We start from the raw sequence: 21,134 nt of genomic DNA on the forward strand, positions 1-21,134 counted from the left end.
TGTATTTGGAATATTTTTACCTTTTCAGTTTTTAACTTACATATATTAAGGTGGAAAAGGATCTTTGGAGCTAGATAGGATACATTTTTCATGAAATACTGGATGAGACAAAGCCCTCAGATCACATCAATAGGATGTATATTATTATTATTATTATTATTATTATTAAAGAGATGGAAGAAATACTGTGTAGGGGTCAAGGGCAGGCTACCCCAAGATGGGCCACTTTGGCATAAAGATGATCTCAAGTTAAAAGTAATCGAAACCCAGCAGACACAGAAAAAGCTCTCGGACTCCCCTCAACTGCCTAACTCTGGACAAACTGGAAAGGATTTTCCACATCCCTCCTCTCACCTTCCTGCTAATAGCCTTCCTCCCCTTGGTATCCTCAGGCCCTACCCCTCCCATGTGAACTTCATGTTGCCTCACTGTCTTTGAAATTTTATGTCTGTGTGGATTCCCCTTATGTATGCTATTAAATTCAATATTTTTCCTACTAACGTGTCTCGTGTCAATTTGATTCTAAGTCCAGCTAGAAGGACCATAGGGCAGAGGAGGGTCTTCCCCACCGACAGATGCTACGTGGTAATCAGATGCACTTAACTATTCATGACGCCATGAGGCTCAACTGTGAAACACAATCTTGACTGAGCAAGTGAGTCCGGGGGGTGAGAGGGCGCACAAGGTGGTCAGTGTTTCGTTCTTCACGGACCCGGTCAAGTGGGCTCTCGAGGGTGGAGCAGAAAGTGTCGAGCTGCTGAGTGAACTGAAAAGGCAGTTTTTAAAAGCCATCCCTGGGGCGCCTGGGTGGCGCAGTCGGTTAAGCGTCCGACTTCAGCCAGGTCACGATCTCGCGGTCCGTGAGTTCGAGCCCCGCGTCAGGCTCTGGGCTGACGGCTCGGAGCCTGGAGCCTGTTTCCGATTCTGTGTCTCCCTCTCTCTGCCCCTCCCCCGTTCATGCTCTGTCTCTCTCTGTACCAAAAATAAATTAAAAAAAAGTTGAAAAAAAATTTTTTTTAAAAATAAATAAATAAAATAAAAGCCATCCCTATTGGTGAGCGTTTATTAAAAATGTAAATGATACAAAACTAGGTAGATGTGTTTTTTGAAGGTCAAGAGGGTGGCAAAATAGTTTCCCAGCACCCTAAGAGAAATATGGTGATAAATACCAGGATAAACAGAATTTCTTTTTTTTTTAAGGGTCGAAATGGATTTTTTTAGTGGGTGGAGAAGGTTGAGGCAAGAGGGCTGCTGTATTTTAAGTTTTTAAATAATACTTGTTTTTTTTTAAGCCATGTGCCTGCTTCGGTAAAATAAGCATCATAAAATATTCACAGAATATTAACACGGTTTGAGGGTTATGTAAAGTACTACAACAGTATGGTTAAGTATTTTTATAGAGAATCGGTGTATAATGACCAGTTTCCAAATTTTGTGATTAGGTGTATAGTTCTGTCTTTGAACTGTATCTGTGTCCAACTTTATCCCTCTCTTTTCTTTCACTTTACCGCTTACATATTGTAAATAATATTAAAGTCAGGGATGATCATCTCCCTATTTTACTACCCATAGCACCTTCTACAGTGTCTTAAGAGTAATGTCTCAGCATGAATAGACACTTTTCCAAAGAAGATTCCAGATGGCCAACAGACAGATGCTGAACATCATTCATCATCAGGGAAACACAAATCGAAACCACAATGAAATACCACCTCACACTAATCTCAGTGGCTAAAATGAACAACTCAAGAAATTACAGACGCTGGCGAGGATGTGGAGAAACGGGAACCCTCTTGTACTGTTGGTGGGAATGCAAACTGGTGCAGCCGCCCTGGAAAACAGTGTGGAGGTTCCTCAAAACACTAACAATAGAATTACCCTACAACCCAGCAATAGCACTGCTAGGAATTTATCCAAGGGATACAGGTGCGCTGATTCTTAGGGGCACACGCACCCCAATGTTGATAGCGGCGCTATCAATAATAGTCAAATTATGGAAAGAGCCCGTGTGCCCATCAACCTGATGAATCGATAAAGAAGATTTGTACATATATATACAATGGAATACTACTCGGCAATGAGAAAGAATGAAACCCTGCCATTTGCAGCAACGTGGATGGAACTGGAGGGTACAACGCTAAGTGAAATAAGTCAGAGAAAGACGGATACCGTATGTTTTCACTCATATGTGGAACTTGAGAAACTTAACAGAAGACCATGGGGGAAGGGAAGGAAAAAAATTATTTACAGAGAGGGAGGCGAACCATAAGAGACGCTTAAATACAGAGAACAAACTGAGGGTTGATGGGGGTGGAGGGGCGTGGAGAATGGATGCTGGGCATTGAGGAGGGCACTTGTTAGGATGAGCACTGGGCATTGTATGTAAGTGATGTATCACAGGAGTCTACTCCTGAAGCCAAGAGCACACTGTATATACTGTGTGTGAGCCAACTTGACAGTAAATTATATATATATGTATATAATTATAATATATATAATATATTTATATATAAGTTAAAAATAAAAAGAGTAATGTCTCAGAATATGATAAGTATGTTTTCTGGTTTTTTTTTTCAAAATCTTGCTAAAAGTGCACAAATAATACAGATTCACTCTAGAAAAAATAGAGAATACAGAAAGCAAACAAAAAAAATTAAAATCACCCAGACACTCCTCTTACCATCTTGATAACACCCGTCCAAATGTTTTCCTGGGTAATATATACATGCAAAGAAACCTGAAATAAAAATTATCCAATATACACTATACCCATTTTCTTAGGATAAAGTAGAGTTTTTAGGTCAGCAGGTATGTCTTCTTTTGAAGGCTGTTTGTCATGTTGCCAAATTGTCCTAAAGAAGTGTTCTATCAGTTTCAGTCCCCATTAGTCGAGCAAAGAGTACTCCTTTCTCTACTCTCTTACTAACTAATGGGTAGAAATATATTTATCAGAGTTGAGTTCATTAGTATTTCTTAGAATAAGAGTGCATTTGAACATTTTAAATACAGATACAGCTTGTCATTTTGTCTTTAATTTTCAGTGTGTTTCCCTTTCATATACAAAGTTTCTTTTTTTAATTTTTACCTGCTCAAAACTGTCAGCCATGTGTTTTTTTTTTAATCTAAAAAAACTTCTCCCCCGTTTTGGCATTCTATGTTTCAAAAGCTGTTCTTTCCACAAGATCATATATGTGGAATAAACTGATTTTTAAGAATTCAGTCGTGTGACTACCTCTCAACTCTATTTTTCTCCCCATCAGGAAAGCAATTGAAGAATTGCTTAAAGAGGCAAAACGTGGCAAAACGAGAGCAGAAACGATGGGACCTATGGGTTGGTAAGTTCTTGAGTGATCTTCCTTAAAACAGAACAGTAGCAAAGAGAAAGTCTCGGCTGGAGATGTGGATACGTAAATCTGTAGCCGGTGAAAGGAATGTAAAACTGTGGCTGTAGAGGAAATCCCCCAGAGGCGAGCAGGAGAGTGGGAGCCCTGTTGAGGGCCAGCTCTGGGGACTCTGCGACCCTGAGGAAGAGGGCTGGGGGTATGGAGGGAGAGCATCTGTGAAGGCTCCGTCATCCCTTTAGATCCCAAATCCCTGGTGGATATGTAGATCTTCTGCCCAAAGGCGCCGTGCGAGAGTAATGTTGTATCAGTGTTCATTGTTTAAGGATCTCTGTTTTGTTTTGTTTTTTTTGTTTCTTTTTATTTATTTTGAGAGAGAGAGCAGGGGAAGAGCAGAGAGAGAGGGAGACAGAATCCCAAGTGGGCTCTGTAGGGCTCAATCCCGTCAGCTGAACCGTGAGATCATGGCCTGGGCTGAAATCAAGAGTGTGACGCTTAACCGACTGAGCCACCCAGGCGCCCCAAGGATCTCTGTTTTAATTCTAGCCCTTGGCAAATTGAAATTTATTTTTTAAATTCTACTCGTAAGTATTTCGACTATGTGACAGTTCGGCTGGGTAGAACTTAAGTTGCCTTTGCAGTTTCCATACAAAATAGAGCTTTAAAACTTAAAGTTTAGAAACAAAAGAGGAATTTACCGTTAAGAATTTAGTCCTAAGCATTTTTAAGCTTCACTTTAGCAGTAACATAGGCATTCATGTGTTAAATATGCTGAGTTTAGATCTTTTATCTAGAATTTAAAATCCGCAACAATGGAGGATTGTGGGTGATTCAGAGTCGAATCTAAAAATGAGGAGAAAAACTAGGCTTCAGAACACACCTCATTCTGTAGATTTGACTCTTAGAACCATGCACGTGATTTACGTAAAATGTAAAAGTTAAGTAAATAAAGGGAAAAGTCAATCCTTAAAAATCAAGCAAAATAAAACAAATAGACCTAAAAAGCCATTTAGTGAATGACTTAGCCACACATAAAGGAACTACTGTGCGTGATCTGAAATGTGACTACATTTTGAAAAGAACTACCAGGAAATCTTAAATTGTTTTCCATCATCATGTTGTCAAAAATTTGATGATGTTATTCAGAAAATACTATGTAACAGGATAAAGCAAATATTTACCTGCTCTAAATACCAAGATGTCCAGCGTCAAAGGGGTGCAAATGTAAAATCAAAGTAAAAAACCTATAATCCTAAATTCGAATTGGAAATATCAGTACAAAGCCATGCTTTAGAGAGATACCTGACTGCAGATCTGAAGCAGTGTCTGGGCTTCACCAAACTGCAAGTTAGAGGTCACAGTCACCAAGACTGCCCTCCCTTCTTACACCACCTGCAAATTCAGGGAGTTCCCAACGTACCCTCAGCTTCCTTAAGTCACTGATGAGTCCCTACAATTCACAGAAAACTGTGAGACTCACAGTTACGGCTTACTACAGGGAAAGAACACAGATTCAGGTCAGCCAAAGTAAGGGGCATAAAGGGAATTGTCTGAGAGGGTTCCAGACATGAAGCTTCTGTTGTCCTCTCCCCATAGAGTCAGCATTAAGGTGTGACAATATGCATGGCAATATCGTCAGCAGGGAAGCTCACCCAGGCCTCGGTATGCAGAGTTTTTATTGGGATTTCATTACTTAGGCATGATTGATTGCTCGTGTGGTTGGCCTCAGTGTCCAGGGTTAACCAAGACCCCGTGACCCAAAGCTCCCGCCCAAAATCACATGGTTGGGGGTTTTTGGCAGGGCCAGCTTGCGCTCTAAGACCATCAGGCATGGCCTGCCCCATCCTAAGATCCACTCTAGACAAAGACATTTCTGTCCGGTGTGTGACATTACCTCCTAGAACTGAGATCTCCTCCCAGAAGTCCGCCCTCTCTGCGGGCAAGGTTACACCGTTACTACACAGACAGGGAATGTATACGAGGATCCGGAGAATCTTGTCATACGAGAAAGCAAAGAAACACTCGAAGACTACTGTAGAGATGGCCGAAAGACTCAGGAAACAACTTGAAATCCCTCCCGCCAGATGGGGTAATTTGATCACCAAGAAGAATAAAGCTATAAAGACCGAGATACCTCAACTGTGTTCAGATCCACAAGGCCATAATGATAATCACAACAAGAAACTTAGCGGTCCCGTTTGGAGAATGCTGTGGAACCAAATCATTGTCCATAAAATTGGCAAAGAGAGAGGAAGAATAAAACATTTATCCAGTTCCCTGTACACATTGTGCTGCGGGGTCACCAAATCATTGATGAAAGAAAACTCCCCTGTGGAACTGCAACTATTAAATGTAAAAGGACATCGTGGGGTGCCTGGGTGGTTCAGTCGGGTCGGTTTAGCGACTGACTCTTGATTTCGGCGCAGGTCATGATCCCACGGTTGGTGAGTTCGAGCCCCTCGTCGGGCTCCACTCTGTGACAGTGCTTGGGATTCTTTCTTCTTTCCCTCCCTCTCTGCCCCTCCTGGACATTCTCTCTCTCTCTCAAAACAAATAAACTTAAAAAAATTTTTTTAATATAAAAGAATGCTAGAATAAGATCACCGTTTGAATTCTTAGCAACTCAATAAGAAGACAAACAATCCAATTTAAAAATAGGCAAAAGATCTGAACAGACACATCATTGAAAATGATACAGGGTTGGCCAATCAGCATATAAAGAGATGCTCACTGCTTCAGCGGTGTCTCTCCCTCTTTCTTTGCCCCTCCCCACACACACTCTGTGTCTCTCTCCTTCAAAAATAAACAAGCATTAAAAAAAAAAGAGATGCTCAAATCATTAGTTAGGAGGAAAATGCAAATGAAAACATCAGTTAGTTACCACCACTACGGATGCACTCAAGTATCCAAAATAAAAATTAAAAAAGGCTGACAGTCCCAAATAAAGACGAGGATGTGGCACAACTAAAATGCTCACACACTGTTGGCAGAAATGTAAGATCATACAGCCATTGCAAAACATAGTTGGCAGTTTCTTATAAATACTCGCCACAGAGACTTCTTCTAACCAATTACCAGAGAATTGAAAACTTAGGCACCCACACAAATGCGCACAGTAATGTTTATGGCGCTTTTGTTCATGATGGCTCAAAACTGGAAACAACCGAGGGGCGCCTGGGTGGCTCAGTCGGTTAAGCGTCCAACTTGGGCTCAGGTCGTGATCTCATGGATCGTGAGTTCGAGCCCCGCGTTGGGCATACACAGTGTAAGATTCCATTGATGTGGCCTTCTAGAAAACCCAGAACGATAGGGACCGAAAACAGATCACTGGTTGCCAGGACATGGGGACAGAAGGAAGGGGTTAAGGGCAGACCTTGGTGGGTGACAGAAACGCGCTACGTCTTGCTTGACTTCGTACGTTGGTCAAAACTCTTAACGCTGTTTATGTAAAAGGATAAATTTTATTCTGTGTGCATTCTGTCTCATAAACTCGATTTTAAAAGAAAAAGAATGGCATCATTTGCAATCCCTAAGGACGCACTGGACCTAGGCAAAGGTCACCGGCCGCTACACTGACCAGATGCGGACTTGCTGGGGACCATTCTGGGACGGGTCAGGCAGACCCACACCTGAACTCACGGACCCGTCTTCATGCTGAGAAACGATGCGGAAAACCAGGCCACTACTTAGGAGACATCCTTGTCGAAGAGATCGAACCCCAATCTGATCCCATCTCCGGTCAGAACTACTAGCTTGCACAAAATACAGAGGCCAGAGGAACACATTAACTGACACCTATAGGAATAAAATCACAAAAGTCCAATGTGGGGAATTCTACAGGACAAACAGCCCAATTCCCTGTAACAAAAGACTTGCAGAGAAAAGGAGGGGTATCCTATGAACTAATAGACTTGAGACACGTCAGATAAAATGTATACCTTGTTTGGATCCTTGTCCAAACTAACTATAAAAAGACATTTATGGGGCACCTGGGTGGCTCAATCGGTTGAGCATCTGACTTTGGTTCAGGTCATGATCTCACGGTTCGTGGGTTCGAGCCCCGCATCAGGCTCTGTGCCAACAGCTCAGAGCCTGGAGCTTGCTTTGGATTCTGTGTCTCCCTCTCTCTCTGCCCCTCCCCTGCTTGTGTTCTCTCTCTCTCTCTCGCTTTCTCTCTCTCTCTCTCTCTCTCAAAAATAAACAAACATTTAAAAATTTTAAAAAAAGACATTTATGAAACAGTTGGGGTATTTGATGACATTAAGTAATTAATATTGATTTTTTTAGGTGTGATAATGGATACTTCATTTTTCAGAAGATACTATCTTTTAGAAATTGATTGTGATGTATTTATGGTTGAAATGATACAAAATGAAGTAATCCAGTGTGAGTCAATCTGTATGTCACATATGGAATCATCTTAGATTCAGTAAAATACCCACTTCCTAGAAGGATAGTTACTCAAGTTGGTGAGATAAAGTGGACAGAAATATTCTGCATGGTTCCTGGCATGAAGCAGTCAGTCAGCGTTATTAGATCTGCTCTTATCTTCTTTCCGGCCCTCTGTCCTTTACAGAGATAAGGTGCCTCTTCTAAAGTGAATCAAATTAGTACCGGTTTTGTTAGGGGCAGGCCACTTTGGTGTTTGGTATAAGGCAGGACTGTGATCAGGTTGACTGTAGCCGCTGGTCCAATCTCATACCTTCAGTGAGAGAATCAGTAGGGAGCTAAATCATGAATTCAGATGGCCCGACAAGTGAGTATGAAAGTATCAGTCAGGGCTCTTGCTGTGTTCGCAATGTTCAAGGGCATAAGTTCTTTCTAGGCAGCTCTCCAAATCGAAGTCGTTTATCCTGACAACCTTTCTGCCACTTACTGACTCGGTAGAACTTTCCGATGGTGAGAGAACTGGTTTATCAGTGTCAGCTCCGTTTTCCCTGGAGAGAGTTACCCCACGCGCCGGTCATCTTGACGTTTGTGGGAGGAAGGATGTGCCCATTGGGTGTCACATCGGTTAGGCTGGCAGTTCCCCCAGAGTTGTCAAGGACCCAGGTTCCTTCCAGTTTTCTAAATCTTCCAGCCGCAGAGTGTGATTCTTTTCCACATGGTCTAGTATTGGCCCACTCCATTTCACTTAGCAGAAAGGAAGGAAGAAGCCACGCCCCCCCCCGCCCCTTTAAGGACACTGCCCAGAAGTTGTGTCCACCATTTCCACCATTTCTGCATGTACTCCACTGGCCAGAATTTTGTTCCATGCCTTCACCAACTACAAGCTCAGGAATTCGGTCTTTGTTTTGCTCCAGGTAGTCAGGTGCCAGATAAATATCTGGGGTTCGTTTACTCTAGAAAAAAGGAAGAATGGATAGTCGGGGACAGTTGACAGCCTCTTCCCATGAAGGAAGCAGAAGCATGTTGAAAAGGGAGTAAAGGGTGGGAGGCTGGGGCGCCTGGGTGGCTCAGTCGGTTAAGCATCCGACTTCGGCTCAGGTCACGATCTCGCGGTCCGCGAGTTCGAGCCCCGCGTCGGGCTCTGGGCTGATGGCTCAGAGCCTGGAGCCTGCTTCCGATTCTGTGTCTCCCTCTCTCTCTGCCCCTCCCCCGTTCATGCTCTGTCTCTCTCTGTCCCAAAAATAAATAAACGTTAAAAAAATAAAAAATAAAATAAAATAAAAAATGATAAGCCCATTACATGTTAAAAGGAAATAGTATGCCTTTTATAAAAATAACTACATTTGTGGAAAAAAAATACTGAGTTAGAGTGATATTGTTTAATATTTTTGCAAACCTCCCTCATGTCTGACTTATAAAAGACGCTTGGAAGTTCACGTCTGCTTCTACAACCTGTTGTTTTGCTTGAAGTATTTGAAGAAAATCCAACCTCACACAAATATATGCCCAGAAAAGCAAGAAGTATTTCAATAGCCTTTCCAGAAAATTATGGTATTCTTTAATCCTCCATCAAAATTTTGCAAGTAATCTCAGCGAGTAGTAGATTCTTAACATTCTTTTTAATAATGCAGACTTTTCATATTCTGTCATAATAAAATCGCTTGGTCTCCCTTGCACTTTAAGTGGGTCTTCTCCCCATACGTGATTCTGTAACATCCTTCATTAGCCATCTCAAAAATGTTGGCTCATGAGTCATCTTCTAATGACAACACATTATAGAATACTTAAAAAGTACACTTATAAATATCACCACTAATCTCATCAGAGAGTCTTTTAACTCTCTGGGAACTATCAAGTTCCCAGTTTTCCAAAAATCTAATTTTCTTTCACTTGAAAACTCCAGTTTTATCATTGGCAATGAAGCCTGCAAGCTATTTTCCTTGAATTGACAGGCTCACTCACCTCTGAATAACCAGCTAGTTCACACGCAACTCAAACATTCACGTAGGTACTTTTCCTGGAGGCAGCTTCTGGTCCAGCACAGCCTAGCAGCTATGGGCGATGCAGAGAGGTCTGACTGAAGGACAGCCACGACTTGCTTCTCTTCCCTGGTGCTGGCACAGCGAGCATCTTCCCCATCAGGCTCATCCTGGGAGAACACCTGGTTTTCCCTCCGTTTAAAGCGTGTGTGTGTGTGTGTGTGTGTGTGTGTGTGTGTGTGTGTCTGGGTGTGTACCCATAGTTTGACTATTGTTGACGGTGCTGCTGTAAACAGTGGGGTACATGTACCCCCTTTGAAGCTGTATTTTTGTATCCTTTGGGTAAATACCCAATAATGCAATTGCTGGATCACAGAGTAGTTCTATTTTTAGTTGTTTTTGTTTGCTTGTTTCGTTTTTTGTTTTTGGAACCTCCATACTCTTCTCCAGATTGGCTGCATCAGTTTTCATTCCCACCAACAGTGCAAGACGGTTCCCCTGTCGCCACATCCTCGCCAACACCTGTTCTTTCTTGAGTTAATTGTAGCCATTCTGACAGGCGTAAGTAAGGTGGTTCCTCGTCATGGTTTTGATTTGTACCTCCCTGACTGTGCGTGATGTTGAGCATATTTTCATGTGTCTCTTAGCCATCTGGATGTCTTCTTTGGAACATTGTCTATTCATACCTTCTATCTATCTATAACTGGGTTGTTTGTTTTTTGGGGTGTTGAGTCTAATAAGTTCTTTATAGGTTTTAGATACGAACGCTTTATCAGATACGCCATTTGCAAATATCTTCTCCCATGACGCAGGCTGCCTTTTAGTTTTGTTGTTTCCTTTGCTGTGGAGAAGCTTTTTATCTTGACGAGGTCCCAATAGTTCATGTTTGCTTTCGTTTCCCTTGCCTTCAGCTAATAAGAAGTTACTCCAGCCAAGGTCAAAGAGGTTGCTGCCTGTGTTCTTCTCTAGGATTTTGATAGTTTCCTGTCTCACATTTAGGTCGTTCATCCATTTTGAATTTGTTTTTGTGTATAGTGGAAGAAAGTGGTCCAGTTTCATTCTTTTGCGTGTTGCTGTCTCGTTTTCCCAACACCATTTGTGGAAGAGACTTTTTTTCACGGAATGTTCTTTCCTGCTTTGTCAAAGATAAATTGACCATGTAGTTGTGGGTCCATTTCTGGGTTTTCTATTCTGTTCCATTAATGTGTGTGTCTGTTTTTGTGCCAGTACCATATTGTCTTGATGATTACAACTTTGTAATACAGCTTGAAATCCGGACTTGTGATGCCTCTAGTTTTGTTTTTCTTGTTCAGGATTGCTTGGGCTGTTCGGGGTCTTTTGTGGTTCCACACAAATTTTCGGATTGTTTGTTCTAGCTCTGCGAAGAATGCTGGTGGTATAGGGATTGCATTAAATACGTAGATTGCTTTGGGTGGTATCCACATTTTAACAATATTTGTTCTTCCTATCCATGAGCATGGAATGTTTTTCCATTTCTTTGTGTTCTCTTCAATTTCTTTCGTAAGTCTTCTATAGTTTTCAGAGTATAGGTCTTTTTCCTCTTTAGTTAGATTTATTCCTATTGTTTTTGGTGTGACCGCAAATGGGACTGATTCCTTGATTTCTTTTTCTGCCGCTTCATTATTGGTGTATAGAAATGCACCAGATTTCTGCACGTTGATTTCATATCCTATGACTTCACTGAGTTCACATATCAGTTCTAGCATTTTTTTTTAATCACGTTGATTAAAATTAAGGAATTGAAACGAGTCTTTCGGGTTTTCTCCATAGGGTCTCATGTCATCTGCACATAGTGAACGTTTGACTTCTTCTTTGCCGATTTGTATGCCCTTTATGTCTTTTGCTGAGGCTAAGACTTCCAGTACTATGTTACATAGTAATGGTGAGAATGGGCCGTATTTGCCTTAAAATTTAAAATAGAACTAGGTCGCCATTTTTTTCCCCTCTTGGACATTCCATGAAACGATCTTAGCGAGGTCGTTGAGCCATTGCCAGAAAGAGACTGCTGAACTAAAGAAAATGCAGTGGAAATGCCATTTTTTATTTTGTAAAGAAAGAGGCCATTTGGTGCTCTGTACTTCTGTGCACGTATTTCAGCAAAAGAATCTCTTCAGAAGCTGTTCTTAACAGAGGCCTCAAGGAGGCTGAAATATTGGCCCATATGACTTCCTTTTAGTCAACGTAAAGGAATTTATAGGCACACAGTTCAGCAATTTGCACAGCTTCACGGTCTGCAAAGCTGTTTTTATTCTGGTCGCATTCACATCAGCTGATCTGTAGCCCAATGTCATTTCTGCGGCGAGGGCTCGCAGAACTTCAGCCTTAGCCTGGGAAAGGCTTATATTCCGGTATAAAAGGTTACAAGGATTGAGTGGGACAGAAAACGATTCTTCGGTTTTCTTCACCTGGTTGTTTTAAGGCGAGTGGCATCTTTGGGTGCCTTTCTGTTTTGGCCCGGAGTCGGTCCGGTGATAAGGTGAAAAATCCTGTACGTCGTTCTTCTGTTGTATGTAGTCAGCTTTATACCGGAAAGCGGATCATTTCTCGAGTCTTTTTGCAGGCTTTTTTTTTTTAATTCACTTGCCTGAGCCCCAACCGGTAGGTATAGTAAGAGGCCCGGCTCAGGCAGCAGTAAAGAAGACTCCCTCCTGGCTTTAAAGGTGTTAATCCACTGGTGGACACGGACAAGTGAGCAGGTGAGCACAGCTCAGCGGGGAGGGAAGGAAGGGCTCGCATTTCAGAGTGACTCGTGGATGAGGCTCTTGGCAGTAGTTCAGGGCCACGAGATCCAAAACCTCTACTCTATAGCTAAGACCATGGGGCCCAGAGGGGTTTCCTGCGGCCCCAGCTAGCCACTTGCGGACGCCTGGGTCCCCACTTGCTTTCTCGTCCCTGGCCGAACGCTCGTGTCCTACACTAGCTCTCTTCCGTGGATTGTTGTCCGGCAGGATGCCGATGTGTCATACTTCCTGCGCCTTCCTGCCCCAGCTTCCCGCATTCCTTCCACATCCAGTTACGAGTGAATCGAGTGAATCGTGAGATTGTGTGAATCGGAGAGCCCCGCGTGCGTTCCCGCTGGGTGAGATCGCTGTGGACATGATGTGTGCGGCTCGGGGAGCAGGAAGCCAAGGACAGCAGGCTTGTCACGCATCCCGGGACACCACCGTTCCCATTCCGGCTTCTGAGGTTTATCGTCACACGCCTCTGTTTCCTCCTGGTGGTCTCCCAACGAGCATAAATACGTGGACAGATAGCCTGGCCTTTGTCTTTGCCGCAGGACCTACCCTGTGCCTTCTCAGACTTTGAAAAATAAATTACCAGCGGGGCGCCTGCGTGGCTCAGTCGGTTGGGCAGCCAACGCCGGCTCAGGTCATGATCTCACGGTTCGTGGGTTCAAGCCCCGCATCGGGCTCTGTGCTGACGGCTCGGAGCCTGGAGCCTGCTTCCGATTCTGTGTCTCCCTCTCTCTCTGCCCCTCCCCCGCTCACGTTCTGTCTCAAAAATAAATAAACATGAAAAAGAATTAAATAAAAATTAATTAATAGCATAACTATATATGTACATACACGTCACCTATCTCACATTACTTTTAGATACAGCACTGGGGACAGAGTAGCTGAAAACCTACCTTGGGCCTCAGGACTGCTGTCCACACCGCAGAGTAATTAAGAATTAGCAGTTGAGCGATGGGGCTTATGACGCTCTAAAAGGATTTCTCAGGTGGCCACATGCTGAGGCATTTGATTGCCACATCGCAAACTGTAGGCCCCCTGGGTGGTTGTGGTGGCTGTGGCAGCTTTAAACAAGAAAATGAGTTGCAATCAACCACAGCGTCAAGATTAAAAATATTTCCCTTGTTTCCTGGAGCGTTGGGAGTCCACTTCTTTCTAAGGGTCCTTTTTCACTCACATCCGTGATGGCCCCGAGGAACGTGCCGAGCGGCAGGTAGAGGGCCACTTGCTGGCGTGGGAGTGAGTGTGGCCACGGAACACAGGAGTGAGTTGGGGAGCGTCACACGGGAACTTGGCCTCCGCTTCCCTCACCAGAAAAGTAAGAATCATGATTTCGCGATGCCTGCTGTGCGTCCCCGATCTCAAAATCGAGTGCGTTTAGGGCGCTGTCTGCCCTTGTCGCGGCCCTGTCCGTGTCAGCGGCTCCCCACCTGACACCACGTCCAGATTCGCTTCTTGGTGCCCCTGCCGGACAAAGCGGCCTCGGCGGCAAGCGGGCTGATGGGCTTAGCGCCTACGTTTCCTCGCCTGACTGCCCTGCTGATTCACCACCCCGTTACACCACGCATGTGTCTCTCTCTCTGCTCCTTCTTCCCTGTCTGGGACAATCCCGGAGGGTGGACCTTGGCATCAGACCCCTGGCTCCCATCCCACTAGCTCGGGATCTCTGACGAGTTGCTTTTCGTCCTCTCTTGTCCACCCATAAAGTGTTTGATGGCTGGAGAAACGGAACGGGGTCGTGTCAGTCATGTGATGGATGGCAGTCACTTCACGCAAGTTAGCGTCAGCATTGTTCGCCTCCATGGCTGGTGATCGCATGTCACTATCTGACGGGTCGTATTCGTGGGACTATTTTATTTTTAAAAAATACTTAACTTTGAGAGAGAAGACGCGCGCGTGCGCAGGGGAGAGGCAGAGAGAGAATCCCAAGCAGGCTCAGTGCTGTCAGCGCAGAGCCCCACGTGGGGTTCCATCTCACCAACGGCGAGATCATGACCTGAGCCATGACCCGAGCGCAGATCAAGAGTCGGATGCTTAAGGCTTAACTGACTGAGCCACCCAGGCGCCCCCGTGGAACTACTTTCGAATCCAAAAGTGTCAGGTCTGACTCCGTAGCACGTTAGACGTCACGACTGCCCACCTTCAGCAGTAGAGAGAGAAAAAGTATTAAAAAATCAGTATTTAAAAAAGTATTAACATCAGCAAAAGAATTACGTATCTCTTCCCCTTTCTGTTCTCTTGGTTTGTTTTATTGTCTACTGTTTTTCGTAAGTCGAGCATGATAACTACCAGGAGGATGTGCCTTATTTCGCAAATCAGGTTACATAGTGTGCGCACTCAGAAGGAGAGGGAGAGATGAAAAGCTTCTAATCCCGGCCTCAATCAGTCCGAGTCTGTCTCATAGCAGATTCTCTAGAAATCCGCCTTTCCCCCGGTTTGCAGCAACCTACGTCACAGCTTCTGCGCGGACGGCTTTGCAAGCGAAGCAAAGCCCGTCACTTTCAGAGTTTGCCAGAGGGAGGATGCTGGATCTTAAGCCTGAAGTGCTGTCGTGGGTACTCTCCAGTGGACTTGTAACCAGTCTCATTATATTTAGGGTTTTATATCCATTTATATCGTTGGTGCCTTAAATCGGCTCTTCCCACACCAGCTGGGATAGCTTTCTAAAACCCAAAATGAAAGCAGCCAGCCAGGGTGAGACCACTGACGTTGGACGGATCACAGCTGCAGACAGGGAAGCAGCCGCCCCATCCTGTGGCCTCTCCGGTCCCCAACCCCAGCAGCGTGTCTTGGGACATAGCCAGGGACGTAGGCGGTGCAGAAACATCGAGCAGCCGCGCCCCAGGCGCAGGCCTTATATACCCCAGTGCGGATGTGAAAAACCCTGGAATGGTTGGCACCTAATGCCAGCTCATCGTGTCATCTCAAATACACGAAAAAGCGGCACCAAGAGAGAGCTGAGACGCCAGATGGAGAGATGGGTGAAATGAATTTTCAAATGGGATGAATGAGAAAAGAGTCGTTTTCTAAAGGGTTAACATACAGACCACGAGCGGAGAATTTCAAAGGAAAAAGTTATGTCTTATTACACCATGATCCTGGCTAATAGCTTTTCAAGACTTTGAGAAAAATAACTCTACACACGCACTTAAATTTTTTTAAAGGAAAAACGTTATGCCTTTAAGCACCATGATCCTGGCTGATAGCTTTTCAAAACTTTGAGAGAAAAATAACTGCGGGCAGAGAATTTCAAAACTGGGACAGACTTCAGAAGCCACCTACATACCCCGGCCCTCCGTGTTCTATCTGAAAAGCATCTGCAGAGCTCACAGAATTTAGGAAATGCAAATTATAAGCTCAGAGGGATACCCCGTAGCCCATTGACCACCCCCCGCCCCCCCCACACCAGTGGGGGACTGAGATGTTCTGGAAAGGGAAACTTCCGGGTGTAGAAATACCAAACCTTTGCAGTTCTACCCATTTTTGCGAAAATTTCTATAAAATATCGTTAAGCTTTTCTTGCTGGCTCAGGTGGTTGGGTTTTTTTTTTTTTTTTCCTTCTTTTAATTTTTTTTTTTCATTGAGAAACATCAGGTAGCCCACTCTGTTCGTGATTAACTTATTATCCCCGGTGATTTGAGGCTTCAGGAGGTTCTCCTGAGTCACCATCAAGGAGAAATCCCTGCTAAATTAACGGATGTGAGTGTGGCATGCAGAGAGAATGAAGAAGAATAATGTCGGTCCACATTCCCTGTTTAAAACCCTTGAATCCTGATAAGTTTCTAAATTTAGATGTTTTCCCATTTTAGCAAGGTACTTGAGCACATCCAGTGTGCATGACGAACACCCCCAGGGGTGCTCGTTCAACACGTTATCCCGTCTGCCCCCAAACCTCTGAATGCTTCTACTAAATGGGATCAAGACTAGACATAAATAGCCCAGCGTCCAGTTAGGCCAGGTTTTCGGCATCATAGAAAGAACCTGATTTTCAGAGGTTTTAACACTTGGGAGTTGTGGATGAGAAATTATAGACCCATAGGTAATATGCACTGAAGATTTACCGTGTGCCAGGCAGGTACTGTGCTAAGTGCTTTATGCATTGTCTCAGTAAGTCCTCCCAATAGGTGGATATTTCTGTCACTCCCCTTTGCAAACGGGGAAAACGGATGCACAGAGGAGTTAAGTAACTTGCGCACGGCCACACGGCTGGTTAGCAGAGCTAGGATATAAAGCAGCGCTGACATTGACATTTACCAAGCGCTTGTTACACATTAGGTACTCTTCTAAGCACTCTCCACGTTCTCACTCTCGGGATCTGCAGTCATTTCCCACACTTAACAGGCAAGAGGCGGCAGGGAGATCACATGACACGCCCAAGGTTCAGTCGGATAGATGGTAAGATTTCAGAGCATGTGTGCTCAGCGGGTACCGTGTCGTATGCGCGCGTAGCAGTAAAGCCCCGGGCTGTGAGGTTCAGCAAAACGAGTTACACCCTGGAGGCTGGGGCAGCTCTCTCCGTGTAGATTTCCTCAAATGTCAGGAACACTGTTGCACTCCTTACACCCCGATGTCCTCACTGCACATGTTACAATGTCTTCACGTGGAATCACTTACTATGCCAGCTGTGAATGGGGCGCCTGGGTAGCTCAGTTGGTTGAGCGTCCGACCTCTGCTCAGGTCATGATCTCCGCGTTCGCAGCGTTTGTGGGTTCGAGCCCCACATCGGACTCTGTGCTGACAGCTCGGAGCCTGGAACCTGCTTCAGATTCTATGTCTCCCTCTCTCTCTGCCCCTCCTCCACTCTGTCTCTCTCTGTCAAAAGTAAGTAAACATTAAAAATAAAAAAAGCTGTGAAGGCCAGTTTTCTTGTGGACTTGACCCTAGAAAGCCCTGTCATTCTCTGAACAGCCCTTCTGGGCGCTGTGTTGAGTCAGTGGGTCCCACAAGCAGCTGGAAGCTAGGAACTGTCCCCTCCGGCTCGGCCCCCACTCTCTCGGTGGGAACCCGCGTGTCCCTAGCAGAAGAGCTGTGCTCATCTCAGGCAAGCCCGTGGGGGTGGAGATGGCCTTACGTGGAAGACAGCAAAACCAAGCAGAATTCACCAGGGTTACCAAAGGTTTTGTTTTGATATCCTGGGTCATTGTCCCATCTGGCAGTGGTGGCCTTTTCCCCTTGGTCTAATCCCGAGAAGAGCTGACCGGTTTTATCGGCACTGGCCTGGCACGCTCCACTGAACGTAGCCCAGAATTTTCCAGAGCCAGCCGTCCGTAGCCCCCCCATATGCAAGAGACCCATGCAGTCCACTTAGACGAGTGACCCCGCTCCTGCCGGAAGCACTGGGCACTCTCAGCTTGTCGCTTGTCACCCGCCACATTGAGGGGCCGCTTTCTCCCACAGTCTGGCCGCTTTGGTGACACCAGCGTGTGGTACTCTTCCACATCTTTCCCGAGTTTGCAGGGGTTCAGGTTTCTGCTCCGGAATGGTGCCTGAAGTTAGACCCTCTGGTGCCACGGAGGTCCAAGCAGGTTGGCCTCTCGTCGATGCCCCCTTATTGCTCAGGGCTGTGGCTCCAGGACAGGGCAGGTGGCTGCGCCTCGGGACTCCTGAGGTAGCATCATGCTGGCTGGTGTGCTCTTTCTGGAAGCTCCGTGAAGCCCCACGGGGCCACCGGGAGCCACGTGGTGTTCTACCCCCCGTGCTTCGGAGCTGGTTTTCCTTTCCCCGTTGTCACTGCCTTTCTTCTTTGCCCCTCAGCTCATGTTCTGTGGCTTCTAAACTCCGGCGCTAACCAGAGAAACAAACCCCCCCTCATTGCTGCCGCCTCCAAGGGTTCCCACCGCCCCTGCCGCGCTCCTCTCTGCCTGCATTTCCTTTTCCCCCTGTTCTAGTTCTTTCGCTCGACACTTCTGGCCTGAGCATTAGCCCCGCCTGGCCCGACGAGTGCCCACACCACCTTTGATTCTTGTCAGGTATTTTCTCTGTCCGCGTTGGGCTCAAGAGCTGTTCATTTGCCACAGGAGACGTTTCCTTTTCTTTTTCCCCCACCTGTCATTTCACTTCCAGATTCGATGCCGTTCTGGTTGCTTGAGGTGGTCTGACCTCCCTGTAAGTGGCAATAGGTTGATGTCTGCTTCTCTTTTCACTGATGGGGGCGGGGGGAGGTGTTGCTGAGCTACAGGGTCACTCCAGTGGGGTGCCCTAGATTGAGTTTGAAGTCATCGTGTGGGCTTCTCTTTGAATCGGTTTGCTACAAACATGGGAGATGATAGAATCCTGCATTCATTTTTGTTTAGTACCAGCCGCTCTGAGAAACGTGACTGGGGGGGGGGGAGGGGGAATCAGCATCCTAAAATAGCCCATCACGTGGCAGACAGCTCAAGGCCAAGAGAAATATGCAGGCTCTCACCTGCGGGGGGGGGGGGGGGGGGGGGGGTTCTTCTCCAAAATGAGAGATTTAGTACACGTGAAAAGGAAAAAAAAATACTGCAGTGTATACGTAAGCCTGTCAACTAGTAATTTAATTAGCTACATCTTGTCTCTTGGGTGAACTTGAATCACGAGCTACTTCAGTGTACCCGGAGCAGAAATTGACCCAGAGGGTGGGCCTGTGTGAGATGCTCCCCACAGAACACAGAGTAGCGTCCTAATGTGGCAAGTGTGAGAGATGTTTGTTTTTAAAGGTAAAAAGCGATTAGTGCATTTGTATGGATTCTTTGCGCAATTTTTATTTCCAGAACAGAGCATTTGGCTCCAGTACTCAAGACACGGCAAGGCATACTTTTCTGTTGTCCAAGAGGGACTTCTTTTTTACTCTTTGGTAATGAAAACCAAGCCCTGATAAATGCAGCTCGCCGTGCAGATTAGAGTCAAATCAGGCGTTGATCATTCAAGGGGAAAAGACTGAGTGGTTCCGTTCTTTCACCGTGTGGCCCCCGTGTCGCAGGGGGAAAGTGAGTCCCAGGGAGAAGAGGGGGCCGAAGCGTTCCGGTGGGGTCCGCCGGCCGTCTCCGAATTCCAAGCGTCTTGCCTTTTCCCCCTGGTGCTCCGAGTTTACACTAGGTGGCATGCAAGGAAAGCCGAACAAATTCAGAAACTCGCTTGCGTGTTCACAGAACCCCTCGGCCCGAGCTGCGATCGGCGGGCGCGGCGTGGGCGCGGGCTGCGCGGACTGACGCTGTCGTCTTGTTCCCTCCCCAGGATGAAGTGCCCCCTCGCCGGCGCGAATAAGAGATTCCTGATTAACACGATTAAGAACACGCTGCCCTCCCACAAAGAGCAGGACCCTGAGCCGAAAGAGGCCACGAAGGCACCTGCGAAAAGCCAGAGCCGGAAGGAAGAGCACCGCAAGGGGCACCGAGGCCACCCTTACAAGCCCCGCTCCCAGGGCCGGGGCGCGCGCGGCCCCTCGCCCCCGCGGAAGCGGAGCAGCCCGGAGAGGGGCCCGGCGAGGGGCCCGGCGAGGGGCCTGGCGAGGGGCCCGGGAAGGGGCCCGCCGAGGGACCCGCCGAGGTACGAGAAGCGGTCCGACAAGCGGTGAGGCCGGGACCGCGCGGCCGGTGCCTCCGGGACTGGGGCTTGTGCGGACGCGGGGCTGGGGCACGGGCCTCGGGCTGGAGTGGTTTTTAGCGCCGGTCCTTTGCGGCGGCGACACGGCCGTCCGCGCCCGGGGACTCGTCTGCAGGCGGCGCGGCAGGTTTCGGCTACCGCGGCAGCGCCCCGCGCACGCGTGTGGTTTCTGTTCTCTCTCGTCCGCCAGTTGGTTTCGAAATAAACCTGAAACGGAAACAAAGTTCCCCGAGATGGTTACGACTGGTTCCAGGGTTGTTTGTTTGTTTCATGTGTTCCAATCGTGGTCATTTCTCAAGTTTTCTCCAAAAACAAAAACCACTTGTAAATCCTAAACGTTATCTTGCTGGAGGCTGAATTTCAGAGGCAGAAGTCAGCCGGCCAGGAACCGTGCTTAGGCCGAGGTGTGACCCTTGGAAAGGCTGGAAATGTACCAGGAAGAAACGCAGCGAGAGACTCCTTGCCGGTTTCCTTTTCCCGCGAGCGAGCCGTGGGGGAGGGTGCCCACAGGGCTTTGGGTTTGGTGTTGTGTACCAAAAGCCAGAAGGGGGGAAACGTGGCTCTGTCGCTGCCTTGTGCGTTCTCAGACTCATTCCCCAGATGAACCACCTTTCCATAGTCAGTTTTGGGGGCAACGTGTGCGTTCTAAGCGGTGCTTCCAAAAGAACCCTCAAAGGTTAAAGTTAAATTATTCAGTGCTGTGTCTTCTTGAGCTAAACACCTACATTACCACCCTCAGTAGAGTTGTTTCCGAAACCTTAATTTTAAATAAAAGTGTGTTTACAACGCCTTTTTCTGGTTTCGGTGTTGTTTTCTGGCTTTTTGTTTTGTTCGGTATCAGGGTGTCTCCCAAATGAACGTACAATTACAGACTTTGCAAACCCGCGTCCTTCCTTTCATACTCAGGAAAATGCCACGAAGTCCCGTCTTCCCCAGCCCACAAAAGGAAGAAGAATCTGTCTGTCTGGTCCCCTCCCAGTTTTCCATAGCGCCTGACCTTATGCCTGGCTGCTCTCAGATAATCACCCGCCACAGCCTGTTCCCTGCTTCCTGGCAGCCAAGAAAAGCCCTTTCTCAGGGTCAGAAAGGAGCACATCCGAAAAGTT

The 21,134-nt window shown here is 46.4% G+C and overlaps 1 protein-coding gene across 1 annotated transcript in view; it reads left to right on the top strand.

Moving 5' to 3' along the window:
• Positions 1 to 20,818, top strand: part of LOC122239452 (protein POLR1D-like) — a 45,774-nt gene extending 24,956 nt beyond the window's left edge. The window contains exons 2-3 of the mRNA XM_042988688.1: positions 3,261 to 3,335; positions 19,660 to 20,818. Of these exons, the coding sequence (XP_042844622.1) occupies positions 3,261 to 3,335; positions 19,660 to 19,999 (415 nt within the window). The 3' untranslated portion in view covers positions 20,000 to 20,818. The remainder of the gene's footprint in view (positions 1 to 3,260; positions 3,336 to 19,659) is intronic.
• Positions 20,819 to 21,134: the final 316 nt, after the last annotated feature.

Source organism: Panthera tigris, chromosome A1 (genome assembly GCF_018350195.1).
Source record: "Panthera tigris isolate Pti1 chromosome A1, P.tigris_Pti1_mat1.1, whole genome shotgun sequence".
Lineage (NCBI taxonomy): Eukaryota > Metazoa > Chordata > Mammalia > Carnivora > Felidae > Panthera > Panthera tigris.